Here is a 13,556-nt window from a genome sequence, read left to right as displayed (position 1 = left end):
CAAGTGTATTCTGATTGCATTAAACTCAGTACATTTCAGGTGTAGCACTGGGCTTCTAGCACCTGCACTACTTTGCTCTTGATTATACAACATCTGTAATCTTGCAGTTACTGGATAAACTCCTCATCAGAAATTCTATGTTATATCAAGTAAATACTAAAGGGCTTTTTGCTCTTGTCCTCTTTCATTTTCCATGTTACAGGTTCACAGACTCCTCCACTTCTAACAAATTCTTTCTAAAATCTAACTAGATACCTTTCTAGAAGCATTTTCAAAGAGTAGGAAAAAACACCGTAGTACAGAGAAAGGTGTAGAGAAATGCAGAAAGAGGAAGAGAAGCTAACAAAAGATGGAAAAAGAATCAAGAACCTTTTAAGCTGAATTTGGTAAAAAGAGTGAAAAAAAAAAAGATCTCTAAGCTGGAAGTAAAGCTTGTTTACAGGAAAAAGTGACATAGCAGAATGATTAGAATTTTCTTTCTTTTTTCTTTTTTCCTTTTTAGTTTCCCCCACCACAACAGCAGTGGTGCAGTTTTACAAGTGGAAAAGTCTGTAAGTTTGTGGCTAGATAATAATTTTCCTTTTTTTTTTTTTTTTTTTTTAATAAACATATCGTGTCTCCGTTCTTAAAAATAGCAAGAAAAATAAACTCGCTCCATGCTCGGATTAAATCAAGTTGACTGAATCTCTGTGAAGTGATGCCTTCCTTAAGGCAATTTTAAAATTCAATGTTGTTAAGTCTTAGCAGACAGTTAAGAGCAGAGCTGTGGGGTTTTTTTATTTTCTTTTTAAATTATTTTCTTTTTAAAATCATTAATATTCTGAACAGTCATGATGCTGGGTGAGAAAAAGACAGGAAAGTAAATTGCTGAAATAAACCTTCTAGGTCCAGACAAGCAAATGGATCACTGATTTCAAAATAACAGATCAGCATCTCAATCCATTCTTGTTAGTGAAATCAGGATTAAAAATCTCCCCATTTTTAAACTTCTAGCGGCTCAATGAAACATCAAATTTTCTGCCACTTTTCCCAGACTATGTTCCATCCACGGTGCCACAAAACTTCCAACGGATTTTCACCAACAATCTCAAACAGGATTTCTAAAGAAGCAATCAAAAAGACAACAGTCCTCCAACATGTGGGTATATAACACTGCTGAAGGAAAAGCATCAAATGGAGATGAGAATGGAAATTAAGTGATTCCGGAGTAAAGGCAGATATTTCTAAAAGCCATTTTGGTATTTCTATTTAAACTTTTACTACACAAAAGTTAAAAACTGGATGTCTCATTCTAGAGAAAAGAGGTACTGTTATAGAGACCAACACAAAAGGTCTCCGCTAGAATGGAATATTCAGTTACCAGTTAGAGAACTGGTGCAGCTATCCCATAATCAGTGTTACAGTTCACTAATGACAACAGCTCTCCCTACGTAGCTCTCCCTACGTCAATATGTCAAGCTTTCCACGTGTTTTTCAGTGCCAACTTCATTGATGCTCCTTCTCTGTGCTCAGATGGAGACAATTACTCCAGTTATCAGTCAATAATGTGAAGTGTAGACAAGCACAAGCCAGCTCATACATTTAGCAGGATCATAGTGGAACTTCAATGATAAAAGTCTTCATGGTAAATAATAATACATTTTCTTTAAAGTTACTAGAAATAATTTACCCTAACAAAAATCAATTACGTTGTAATAAGGTGATACAGATTATTGCCTTGGTATTTCTTGGATAATTAATTCAAGAAAGATTATCTGTAAAACCATTTGTTCTGTTCTCCCACAAACTATGTCTGCACAGTGCATTCTGTAAGTGCGTTCACTGAAACAGGGTTATTTTACTTTCTTAGCAAGCTATCCAAATCTAACAAGAGGTTAATAAATACAAGGCAGTTCTATGTGATAATCCAGTCACAGATAATTGCACAAAAGATGACTCTTCCCTATAAAAGAAGTCACATGTATTCCCACTAAAGAATATTTGAAATGAAGATTGCTCCTTACTCTGTTAACAAAATGTGCATCAATTAGGTTTTAACACGCATTTCTTTCTGGATCTGCAAATTAGTTTTACATGCAAATCAAAATACATATATTGTAAATATACACTTAGAACCAGAAACTGTGTGCAATTTCAATGGTCTTAGTAAAATCACCCTCTCTTGAGTCTAATTACAAATTCAAATTAATTGTTTTAATGGAAAGCCTTTTAATAGTTACGTACAAACGCTTATTAATGCTCTTTATGTAGTGAACAAAAGACACCATCACACATTTGGAAATCAAGAAGTTTCATATGGGATAACAGTATTTTTCTTTTTAAAAAGTATCTGCCTGCTTAAGAGAAAATCCAATAAAAAAATAAAAAGAAGGGAGAAGGACCATTTCTGAGTCTACTATGCCATTTATATCAGTGCTAAAATAATGTTTCAGATAGCCCTAATTTTAACTGTGTGAGACAAGGAAAATACAAAAAGACACCAACCAAACTAAAAATGAAGACTGTACTGATGAAATGAAATGTGATGTTTCCTCTCATTCTAAGATACAAAATACTGCTGATGACAGCTTCAAAATCACAGCTACGCAATACTCTGTAAATGTTGGCTATTGTTCAAAACCATTCAACTTTTACTGACTCTCTGAAAACACTGCTAGTTTCTATAGTTGAAAAAATATTCATGCAACAAGGAGCTCCTGTAGCAACAATGAGGGGATTAGAATGGAAAGTGAGAGCACTGAACTTTCTTTTCTGGGAAAATAGTTCAAATCCCAAGTGAGATAGCAGGATAAATGTGCCAGAGGGGCTTCATTCATTCTCCATCAAACAACACACTACAAAAGATCCATACATTTTGCCAGGAAAATACTGGCATAAAGAATGAGCAACCTTGGAAACAGAAATTCTTGACTCAAAGTCAGGTTGAAGGTCACTGCTCTAAATGCTGAAAAGTTCACTTGATTTGCATTTGATATATTGATATCTAAATGATTTTCTGAGTTGTTTATGATCTTTTATTTCCTGCAAATGATCCAAGTAGAAGTAAATATTAATCTTTTTGATTTCACAGCCAGATGAAAGAGATCTAAAAGAAATGCTTCACATTATTGAAGAAGCTACAGAAAACATCATCAAACTTTGTTCCAATTCCTGTGAACTGAACACTACTAAATTAAAAACATGCCTGTATAAAGGAAAACAGTCAGACTCAAAGTTTCCAGTTTCCACACCAAGTGTTCCCTATAAATAAATAAGCTTACATCCAATTTGCTAGTTCAGATCCTGTTTAATCTCTTCTAAAAATTACTGTTAACAATGAGGACAATGATGAACTCATGTACATTGATTTGCTAAAATAAACAAATAAAAACTGTTTCAAAACAAATCAATGCTGATCTTTTCATTTCATGATGCTTGAGTCAAATGAGATTAGATGCAGTTGAGAAAGCAGCACTAATCTGAGGATACTATTTCAACAAATGAAGCAACAGACCTGTTATTAAAAATATAGAAAAAAGGTCTCCAGCAGAGATTAGGTTGTTTTCTTCCTTTTCAGAAACCTTTTTATGTGACATAGAGAGCTCTTAGCAATACATCTAATTATAATTCCAATCAAATAATCCACTGCAAAGGATTATACAATCTCCACACAATTTGGAGCTGTAACTTCCTGCAGGAACTGCACTTAGATACTTACCGTCAACACAAGGCAGGTAGGTAAGTGTCCAACCATTGAGACTCTTAATTGCAATCTGCTGCTGGGGCAGAAAGAAAAAATATTGGTCTGAAATTAATGGTTGCTTTTAAGAATTTTAGTCTTCACAGTTTATTATTTGAACTCAGTTTAATAGTGAGTGTGGCCATAGAGGAAGACGCAAAGAAGCATTTGCTTTTGGCAAGAACTTGATCAAATGTGTTAGCACACAGGGGACTTTCACTAATCCAGCCTGGCAATACAGTGATTGTAAGCTGCTGAACAATTTTGCATCACTCAAGTCTGACAAATACTGCGTGAGAATATTCTTCAGCCAAAGACTTGTATTTTCCTATGACTGATTTAAGAACTAAAACCAACCTTAGAAATACACTGCCGTTCTTCAGCAGTAAAGACAATAACATATGGGTTTTTTTTTACCTTTGAAATTAAAAAATAGTAAGAAACAATGTGTATGTAATTCAAAGCATCTTAAATCCTTTGCCATTCAAGGAACAAAGGCACAACATCCATTTCCTGAAGTCAAATTTCCAGGCCCCCAAAATACAAGTGCCTCTGTCAGTAGTACTTGCACTTTAGTTCCCCTTGTTTAAAGCACACTAACTGCAAGACTTTGAAGAAATATGAACAGAGGAACATGGATGGATCTGACAAAGTCATCACAAAAACAAGAGAATTATAAAATTAATTGCACTATGAAGTCTTACTAAGAATTATAAATGCATTTCAAAGTTATTATTACTAACTTCTTTTGCTGATAAGCATGGCATGTAGAAACAGAAGTCCCAGCCTCTGCCCCCCACCAACTAAAGACAGAACAAGCAAGGCAAGGACATGACATGAATTGCGGCTGTAGCTAAGCAAAGTTTATCTGCATACTTGAAAATTTGTCTTTGATGGTGCCAGCTGCTGGTGAAAAGAATGCTTTACTATCACTACACAAAATTTAGAGTCAGGAGCATTCTGGTACTACACTATAACAGTGGTGAACACACAAACAAGAAAAGGCTGAGAGGATCAAAACAGTAATGTTTAGAAAAGGTACATTACGTACCTAACACTACTAGGAATTTCTGAATATCGCATTGCCCTTTGGCACCCTCTGGCACTGACTGGTGCTGGGAATTAAAATTCAGAGAAAAAAAATCCACTTAGGAACACCACAGGCTGTTGAGATGCTCATAATGTTAAAAAAGAATAGGATTCTATTATTCTAAAGCACCAAACTGTTGCTGCAAATCAAAGAAATACAGAAACACTAGAAGCTAACCCATCTATTATCTAAGAAAATGTTTGTATTTTTGACAGGCTGGTGAAAGTTACTTCTTAGCACTTTTCTCTTTGCTTAAAAGTAATTATTTACTATTTTGTTTTGTTGACGTTAAGTTATATATTTGTTAAGAAAATATGATCATTACTACTGTAACATTAAGATGAAAAACTGTGTACTATGGCTGCCTACATCATCCCTCACCTGGAAGTTGATGCTTGTGCCATATCTGCAACATTTTTCCAAGACCAGAAACAAGTACAGTCATGCAAAATGAGGTTTAAGCAATACTGCTGTCAAAGGGAGAAAAACACACAATAGACTGACATATTCCTGTATTTTCTTCAAGCTTCTCTCTTACTTTTTCAGAGCCAGTTATAAAGATATGTTAATATAAGATTATCTTTCAAATAATTTAGATTGATAAATTGACCAAAAATATCAAAATTCAGGTGTCTTATAAAATAAAGGTGAAATATTTATAAATATATTTTTTTATATTTATAATATACATCATCATAGAATCATAGAATGGCCTAAGTTGAAAGGGACCACAATGATCATGTAGTTTCAACCCCCCGCTATGTGCAGGGTCACCAACTACCAGACCAGGCTGCCCAGAGCCACATCCAGCCTGGCCTTGAATGCCTCCAGGGATGGGGCATCCACAACATCCTTGGGCAACCTGTTCCAGTGCGTCACCACCCTCTGTGTGAAAAACTTCCTCCTAATATCTAACCTATAACCTAATATCTAATCTAGAGGTTTACTCCCTGTCTTAGTTTAAAACCACAAAATATAATATATGAAATACATAATATTTATTATATATTTACAGTATAATGTATATCCTATACAATATTATATATCCATCCATATGTATTATATATTCATATATAAATATGAAACTGAAATAAAATTGCCTTGAACATTACATAGCACAAGAAGGAAGATGGTCTCTATTACTCAGCTTGTGAGTAGTTAACACATGCATATTTTTGGGCACATAATAAATGAGTATCACATACAATCTTACTACAAACCTTTCTCTCTCAAAATATTATATTACAGAAAAGAGAACTTAAATCTTGGTTATTGGTATTTTTTTGTTTGTGAATTTTAGAATAGCTTTCATTATTATATAATAAATCTACTTTAATTCAGAATTTTAAAAAGCACTGCTAACATACTGACGAGTGACTTCCATGATTTAGATCAAGATTAATAACTTTCCATTTCAAACCTACAGAATTTGGATCAGAAACATCTGCTAGCACACCTAATTACTTGGTATTAACCTGTGAGCACTGTTCATAACAGCAAGATGGCAATGATTAAGAAAATACAAATTAAGTGTTCTTACCATATAAGGAGGTTATCATGGTCTACTACATACATTTAAGATGTGAAATCTTGCTGGTAAAAGATACATCTTGAGAAATCCTTCACCCAATGGGCAGCTGGACCTGCCTGTGAGACAACAGCTGATGAATCATGAAGGTAATAATTGAACTCTGAGTTTTTTTGTTTTGGGTTTTTGTTGTTATCGTTTTCCCCGTACTAAATGAAGAAGCTGTATACTGTGGTGAGTTGGTCTTTTCTGGTTTGTTTGTTTTCTGTTTTAAATTACTTTTCTAACAGGTGAAAAGCATAAGTTATTTCCCAATAATCCATTATGAAACATACAATTCGCTGAATTTTAGCTGTGACCTTTACAGGCTGTTTCTTGAAAAAACATTCCTTCAAAATAAGTTTGCTTATACACAGGGAGAAAAACTTCAAAAAAACTAGAAGAAAAAAATAATTATGAATTTACATCAACATGAAGCTATGCATAAGCTCAAAACATACTTGACAGGTAGAGAGATCAACAGATTATTAGAGAGAAGTAGAGGTATCTACTCCAGGCATCACATTATATTTTGTCATGTATTAATATTTCTATTTGATTATGGTAGCCTTGTAAAAGTTTCAATTAGGATCACTTGCCACTTCCTTAGGCTGCATATCTGTCCTGAAAACATCTACACTCTCAAAAACTAGGCATATACTTCCATAATTTTGCAATTATTTGTCCAAGTTCTTTTTTCTTCAGTCACTGAACCTAACCAGAAGACCGTTGTATTAAGGTGCAACTGATAAGCATAAGTACAGACCTCGCGTGTACAGCCTTGCTGTCAGATCTGTGCTGTGCTGGAGATACCCCTCAACTGCAGGATAAACTTTGCCTGCTAGCGGTCAGAGAGGAGTCTGCAGGCAGCTCCCACTTTAGTGACGACTACATCATCTGTGTGCCCCAGTCCTTGTCTGAAAGTGTAGTGACCACATCTCATGTGAACCTCCTTTTTGTTTGACAGTAGAAATTATAACTACTACTGTTTAAGAAAATCTAGTTGGAGCTCAAAAGGCCTTTTCTGACTTGAGGAAGAAGTGAACTTGCAGAGGCTGCTGGGAGGTGATTTCGCCATATTCTTCTGGGCGGTAGCCAGCTGCACAGCCAGCTCATCTTTCTGCGCTGCAGGAATGAAGACTCAAAAAAAAAAAAAAAATGGTTCCAAACCAAAGCCAAAGCCTCCCCCCAGGTTTTAGTAGAACTACCAATATTACTCTCTCTATAGCCCGTCTTTATGCTCCATTCTAATTATGCTTCTCTAATTCTTCAAGTGACTGGTACACATTACTAATTCAAACAAATAAAGATGAATGTATATATAAGTAGACATCATTTCCACCAAAAAAAAGAAAAAAAAAAAAAAAAGGAGACCTCTGAGAGACTACATGGGCAAATTCCAATCAACTCTTAACACAGACTTTTTTTTGTAAGTTGTTAAGTCAATGCTTGCTGCCTGACAGTATTTTTGGAAATAAAATTAAAGCTCCACAAAAGAACAAATGGACATTATTTTCCTGCAACACTAGAATTGAGGAAAATTCAGTACTGATTTAGAGTGACAGAGCTAAGTCTGCACATCCACCACAAAGAAGTCTTTGTGTCTGTGCTATCTGCACAGAAGAGCCTTTGATGAGCAGCGTTTTGTTTCCTCATACTGTAACTTCTGCAGGGCAATAAGTTGTATTAACTTCAGCGACTGGTTTTATGAGACAAAAATTGGAAGGAAGAAAGGACCTGGAACAACAATTAAGCAAGGGTTAGCTATAAATATCACTTGCCAGTTTAACATTCTTCCACTATGGCTGTTAAGGCAGAGAAAAATAATTCCTGGTAGGTAGAAGAGCAGAATTAAAAAAAAAAAAAAAAAAAAAAAAAAAAAAAAAAAAAAAAAGCCATTTTCAAAAGCTTTATAAGAAATAAAGACATTTTTCCAAATGTGACTTTTTCCCCAATCCACACAGAAAACAGCTAGCTGTAATACAGTTAGAAAGTACAACAAATATTAACCACATTAACCAATATGGTGTGCATCACTCATCTGTCAGCCTGAAAACTCCTTCACTCTCATTTATTCTTCTTCCAAAGTACCAAGAAGTATCTTCACATCTCACTATCATCCCATCAGTACGCTGCCCACAGACATGCTTCTGCTTCACAGCATTTGTCACCTTCACATGCAATTTATACATAACCTTCAGGGACATTTTTTGCCCGAGTGACATAGGATTCAGTCTATTCCTGTTTTTTTCTTGAATTGAAAGTTGAACATAAATTATATTAAAATAAACAAACCAGAAGACTTCGCTGGCTGCTTGCAAAAAAATATTTTCAGATTTCTACCTGCATAAAAGAGAATGCTCATTTTCATAAGAAGCGAAAAGTTTCTGTAAATGCTAATGGGGCAAGCTTTGTTTGCCATTTGCCAGATCATGTGCATCAATGCCACAGACCTGAGGCACCAGTGGTATCTCTCTAGTAACACCTTTTCATCTGAAGGAGCTGCAGCATCCACAGGTAACTCCCTTGTAATACTTGAGCTCTGTCATCTTCCCTGTTGTTTTCTTTGGGGGATATGCCATGAGCTGCCGAGCATCTTCTCTGCCCGCACAGAGCAAGGTGCTCAGCCCTAACTGCAGCACACTCCATCACAGCCTGCCAGGTAGGCTGAAAGAGTGAGAAGAACATGAATGTAGAGTTAGAAGGCTGCAGGCATTGACTGGGGAGTCGGCCAATTCCTCAGACAAACCAAGAGCTACATACAGCTCCTGCGGAGCACTGAGCTGGACACACACCTCACTCTAAGTGAATGTAGACGGCTTGCTGAGCCACACTGTAAGTGAAGGACAAGCACAAGGGTAGTATTCGAGAACTCCTGGCACCTGGTCCTGTGCCACTCCATTACCTCGTATTGCGCACTGTGAATTTAGCTACCAAAATCAAATTCATAAATGGTGATACAGTTCCATTAAGGGAATTTTCAAAGAGAAAAACCTATTTACAAATAAACCTTCAGAATACAATTCACATTTGCTGGCTCCAAAAATCAATAGCAAGATAACTTTCTGAAAGTTTCCAGTACAGTCAAATCAACATATATTTGAAACAGATCAAGTAAAAACTTGTTGAGGGAGAGAGAAGAGAATCTGTACACAGTTCTGGGCTAGATTCCCAGCCTGGGTAATATTTTTAATTAAAGGACTGACGAACGGATATGATTTTTATGCAGTACTGTTTCTGCAATTAGATCAGATTCAGTATTCACATATTATGCTGAGTCGGTCACTATATTCGTAACTGAGTGAAAAGCAAAATTTAATTAAGAATAAAAGCTTTTCATCATTTTAGAACATGCCTGGCAAGTTTATTCCAGTAGTATTGCTGACCACACACGGCCAACCTAGGGACACGCTTAGCACCCAGCCGGCAGGACATAGCAATCCAACTCTAGTTTTTAGCTGTCAGGATAAACAGCCCACACAGCCCCTGAGTGGGAAATGTAGGAAACACAACGAATCTCATAACATTAAAGTATTCTCTGTCAAAGAAACAAGAGTCTGCTGCATTTTATCTTTCTACCTCTATTCAGATGGGGTCCAAATCACTGAAGATTAAAAGCACTTTTTCCCAGAAGGAATGATAATAACAGGAATTAAGGCTTGGGTTTATTAATGAGGAACATCTCCAAAGAAAAGGTTAGCAAAAATCACCTAAAGTGAACACCGTGTCACCATGTTGACAACAAGAAAAGAAGAACGACAGGCCAAATTTTACTATCATCAACGTAGCCCAGAAATAACTTCATTAAGCTGATTCAGTACGGTCATATTCAAAGTGGTTCAGATGAAAGCAGAAGTTAACCCATCATGTTTACTTATAAACATTCCCAGTACCTGCACTGCAGCACTGCTTGAACCCTGCACTTCTTGCATACGTGCACATCATTCAAAGAGCATGCGAGTGAGGAAAGAGACTAAATAGTACATTTAAACAGTGTGGCAGAAGGCAGGGATTGGTTTTGATTGTTTCAGAATCAGTGTCTTTTAACTCTATTTTCAAATTCTTGTTTTAAATCCTTTATAAACAAAAATTTATATATTAAATATTTTGTAATACTATAATAAGCACAGAAGCTAGAGAACATGGTCTACTTCTTGAATATTCCTGAAGTCCTGAGACTGAATCTGTACACTTGCTGTGGGTTTTCTGTTTGTTTTGTGACTAAACTATGTCAGAGACAGCATAATCGGTATCAGTGCGCCAGGTCTATTTGGGACAATGCAACCGCATCATTCTTACAAAATGAAGAACCAAGCAGCCGAGTTGAGGAAGCAACAGAATAAACAGGGAACAGGAGAAGTTCATCATTCAGTAGCACCCAATGAAATCCTATGAAGGAGAAGGGAAGCTTGCTGAAAAGCAGCAGAGTCCTCTGGATAGATTCCATCATACATCTTTTGCCACTCAGGTTTGATATATGGAAGCTGACAAACAAAATAAGGTATATACAGAAAGGCTTTTCCACAGGAAGTTTCATCTCAAAATGTTGAAGTTACCTCAGATGAGAGGAGCTGAACTACAGTGATGTCTGTGAGAAGCTTTAGAGGAACAACTGAATTCTGTAGGTATTCATTAGCTTGATGTTAATTTAAAAATAAAAATGAAAAAATAAAAGCCCGGATGGTTACATCTTGGTTGCAAAATGAAAGGTAAGAACAAAACTTTGCACATCCAGCCTTTTCTTTGGTGATTATTAACTTGCCTGCCTTTGATCCACTTGCTTTCTTGTGTCAAAGTATCACTACTGCAGTTTCTTCTGGTATTTAAAATTAGCAAAACAGCACCCAGCCTAGTTCAGTGAAAACTGCTGGTAACAAAAAACAGCATTGCCAGACTGCTGTAAACACCTACCCCCTGAAACAAAGCATAACTCTGAAGAGAAGCTAAGATGAAAGACAGCTTGTAAGAGAACTGAGTTTCAGCTGGCCACAGGAGAGCTAAAGTGTAAAGGACCCATCCAAGTCAGCAAGGATTATGGGTTGCTTTTGCTCAACATAACCCGTTTCCTTAGCTCATGAACGGTTTCTCATTCCGCAGCTCCATCTGCTGTCCGAAACGAAACATTGACTTTGCGCTGGGACTACATTTACAGGGAGGAGGCTACACCCGACCTCCTGTTCTACTCTATCTGCAATCATTTAATGACATTCTGTCCAAAGTTACCATCGTTTCAAAGCACGTTGGAGCTGTGCGGACACTCAGTTTGACCCACAGTAAATGCCAGAAGTTTCCAAACTACAGAACTTTCACGGCAGTTCTTAGTTACATACAAGGGGTTTGAGTAGAACAAACATGGATTTAAGCTTATTATTTCGAGGACTGTATCAATTCTTAAAAGCAAAAGTTCTGTTTCCTTTTTGAAGCACAGGGCCTGAATCATTACAGGCTGAGGACACGAAAGAAACTCAGTAAAGAAATGAACTGGTGCATTCTTTCATCTGCAAATGCAGAACATTTCTTTGCCAGGAGTAAGCACAAGAAGTTCAGTCCGGAACAGAACAGTTATGGCAAGATTGCACAAACCTAGAGCCTGTAAATCCAGTCAGACCTCTTCTGACTCTTGTACAGCTTTGATTCTTAGATGGTCTGTTGGCTTCTCTGGACTAGATGACCTTTAAAGGTCCCTTCTAACTCTAAGGGTTCTATGATTCTCACATTTTGTTACCCTGAGGGCTGTAACTCCAACATCATGCTTCAAAAACGAAGACCTCCAGTCATCCCCTCAATCCGAGCAGAAGCAGTGTGAAAACCAGCCAGTCCATAACAAGCACTGGCTCACAGCTGCCCACAGGTACACTGGCTGACTCCGGGACAGCACTTGGGGCTCATCACACAGTGCCTTCACTGCCCGGGTCCCCATGGTTGTGTGTTACATAGGGCACCTCAGCCCTTGATGCTATGTCAAAAGGAGCACGTATCATAATGAGCTTATTCTACATCAACTTCATTTGCTTCCTCATACTTTAAATACTGAAACTTTTTAATTACTGTTACACAAAATGCGAGATCCTTACAGAAGCAGTGTCCTGCACGACACTGGCTGCAGTACAACAGAGCAGTTCTGTCTCCAGCCCTGTCTCGAACTCCGTGCCACCTGGGGCCTGGCAGCCCGGGCAGGGGCAGCCGAGATAGGGCTCGCTGCAGGAGCACCCATCATTACCGCACAGAATAGGCCGCACCCGAAGCGGGGCGCACTCACCCCTGCTGCTCTACGCACTGCCGGCCCGTGCCGCCGCGCGCAGGCTCCATAGGCGGTGCGCGAAGAATCCAACAGGTGGCTCCGTGGCGCAATGGATAGCGCATTGGACTTCTAGAGGGTTGAAGGGATTCAAAGGTTCCGGGTTCGAGTCCCGGCGGAGTCGTATCTTCTCTTTTCACGCTATTTTTTCTTTCCTTCCCTTTCCCATCATAATCCTTTCACCTCGCTCCTCCGCCCCCTCCCCCACCGCCGCAGTAACCGGGTGTGCCTACCTGTCGCTTCCCGGCGACCTTTCCGGGGCCGCTTCCCGGCGTGCTTGAGAGGGCTGGGAGCGGGCGGAGACGGCAGCGGCAGTCGAGCCTCCGCCGATAAGGAACGACGCACTGAGGCGCTTCACCGGCAGCAAACGGAGGGCGGCCGCACACCGACGCCGCGGCGACCGCCGATCGCCTCCTCCCTCAGCCGTTCGTCGGCGCGCGGGCACCAACGGTCGGAGCGCGAGCACCAACGGTCGTCAGCGCGCGACCACGGAGCCGCGGGGCGCGCGGGCACAAGCAGCGACCGGCCGCGCAGATGCTGAGGAGCGGCAGCCCGCCCTCGGATCTTGGATTCCTCGTGCAAAGAGTGGGCATTTAACAACAACAAAAGTAAAAAGCAAGCCGCCAAGCAAACCTCCACAACAGCACCATCTTTGGCAAATGTATCTGCATCGGCACACCACCTTCATCTACTACGTTTCTAGAACAGCTTCCAGAGAGAGGATTTGCATAGCAGTCAAAGCACGGCTCTCCCCAGCGGCGGCCCCGCACAGCCGGCTCCTCAGCGCTATTTTCCAGCTACAGCACGCAGCAAACAGAACTGAAGCTCTGAACACTCGAATCAATACCGTATTTTCTTTCTAACCTACACCCAGCTCTAAATA

At 38.8% G+C, this 13,556-nt stretch overlaps 1 protein-coding gene and 1 non-coding gene across 12 annotated transcripts in view; one reads left to right on the top strand and one right to left on the bottom strand.

The window, feature by feature from the left end:
* BCAR3 (BCAR3 adaptor protein, NSP family member) overlaps positions 1-13,556 on the bottom strand; it is an 86,715-nt gene that overhangs the window by 72,525 nt on the left and 634 nt on the right. Inside the window, exons 1-4 of one of the 11 annotated variants that reach the window (XM_040705047.2) lie at positions 6,349-13,002; positions 5,190-5,278; positions 4,770-4,833; positions 3,698-3,758 (exon numbers count right to left, since the gene is read on the bottom strand). The exons of 2 other annotated variants lie outside the window; for them this stretch is intronic. Coding sequence is in view for 4 of the 9 variants with exons in the window: in XM_040705041.2 (XP_040560975.1) it covers positions 3,698-3,758; positions 6,349-6,351 (64 nt within the window). In the remaining 5 variants the exon portion in view is untranslated. Of the gene's footprint in view, positions 1-3,697; positions 3,759-4,769; positions 4,834-5,189; positions 5,279-6,348; positions 13,120-13,556 lie in introns of those variants that run through there. 8 more of the 11 variants (XM_040705044.2, XM_040705041.2, XM_040705042.2 and 5 more) reach the window with 8 other exon arrangements.
* On the top strand, positions 12,712-12,797 carry TRNAR-UCU. The gene is given in 2 exon segments: positions 12,712-12,748; positions 12,762-12,797. It is a non-coding gene; the product is annotated as a tRNA-Arg (tRNA).

This window comes from Gallus gallus, chromosome 8 (assembly GCF_016699485.2).
Source record: "Gallus gallus isolate bGalGal1 chromosome 8, bGalGal1.mat.broiler.GRCg7b, whole genome shotgun sequence".
Taxonomy (NCBI): Eukaryota; Metazoa; Chordata; class Aves; order Galliformes; family Phasianidae; genus Gallus; species Gallus gallus.
Note: the sequence above shows the minus strand (reverse complement) of the source record. Positions and strands in the feature narration are given on the sequence as shown.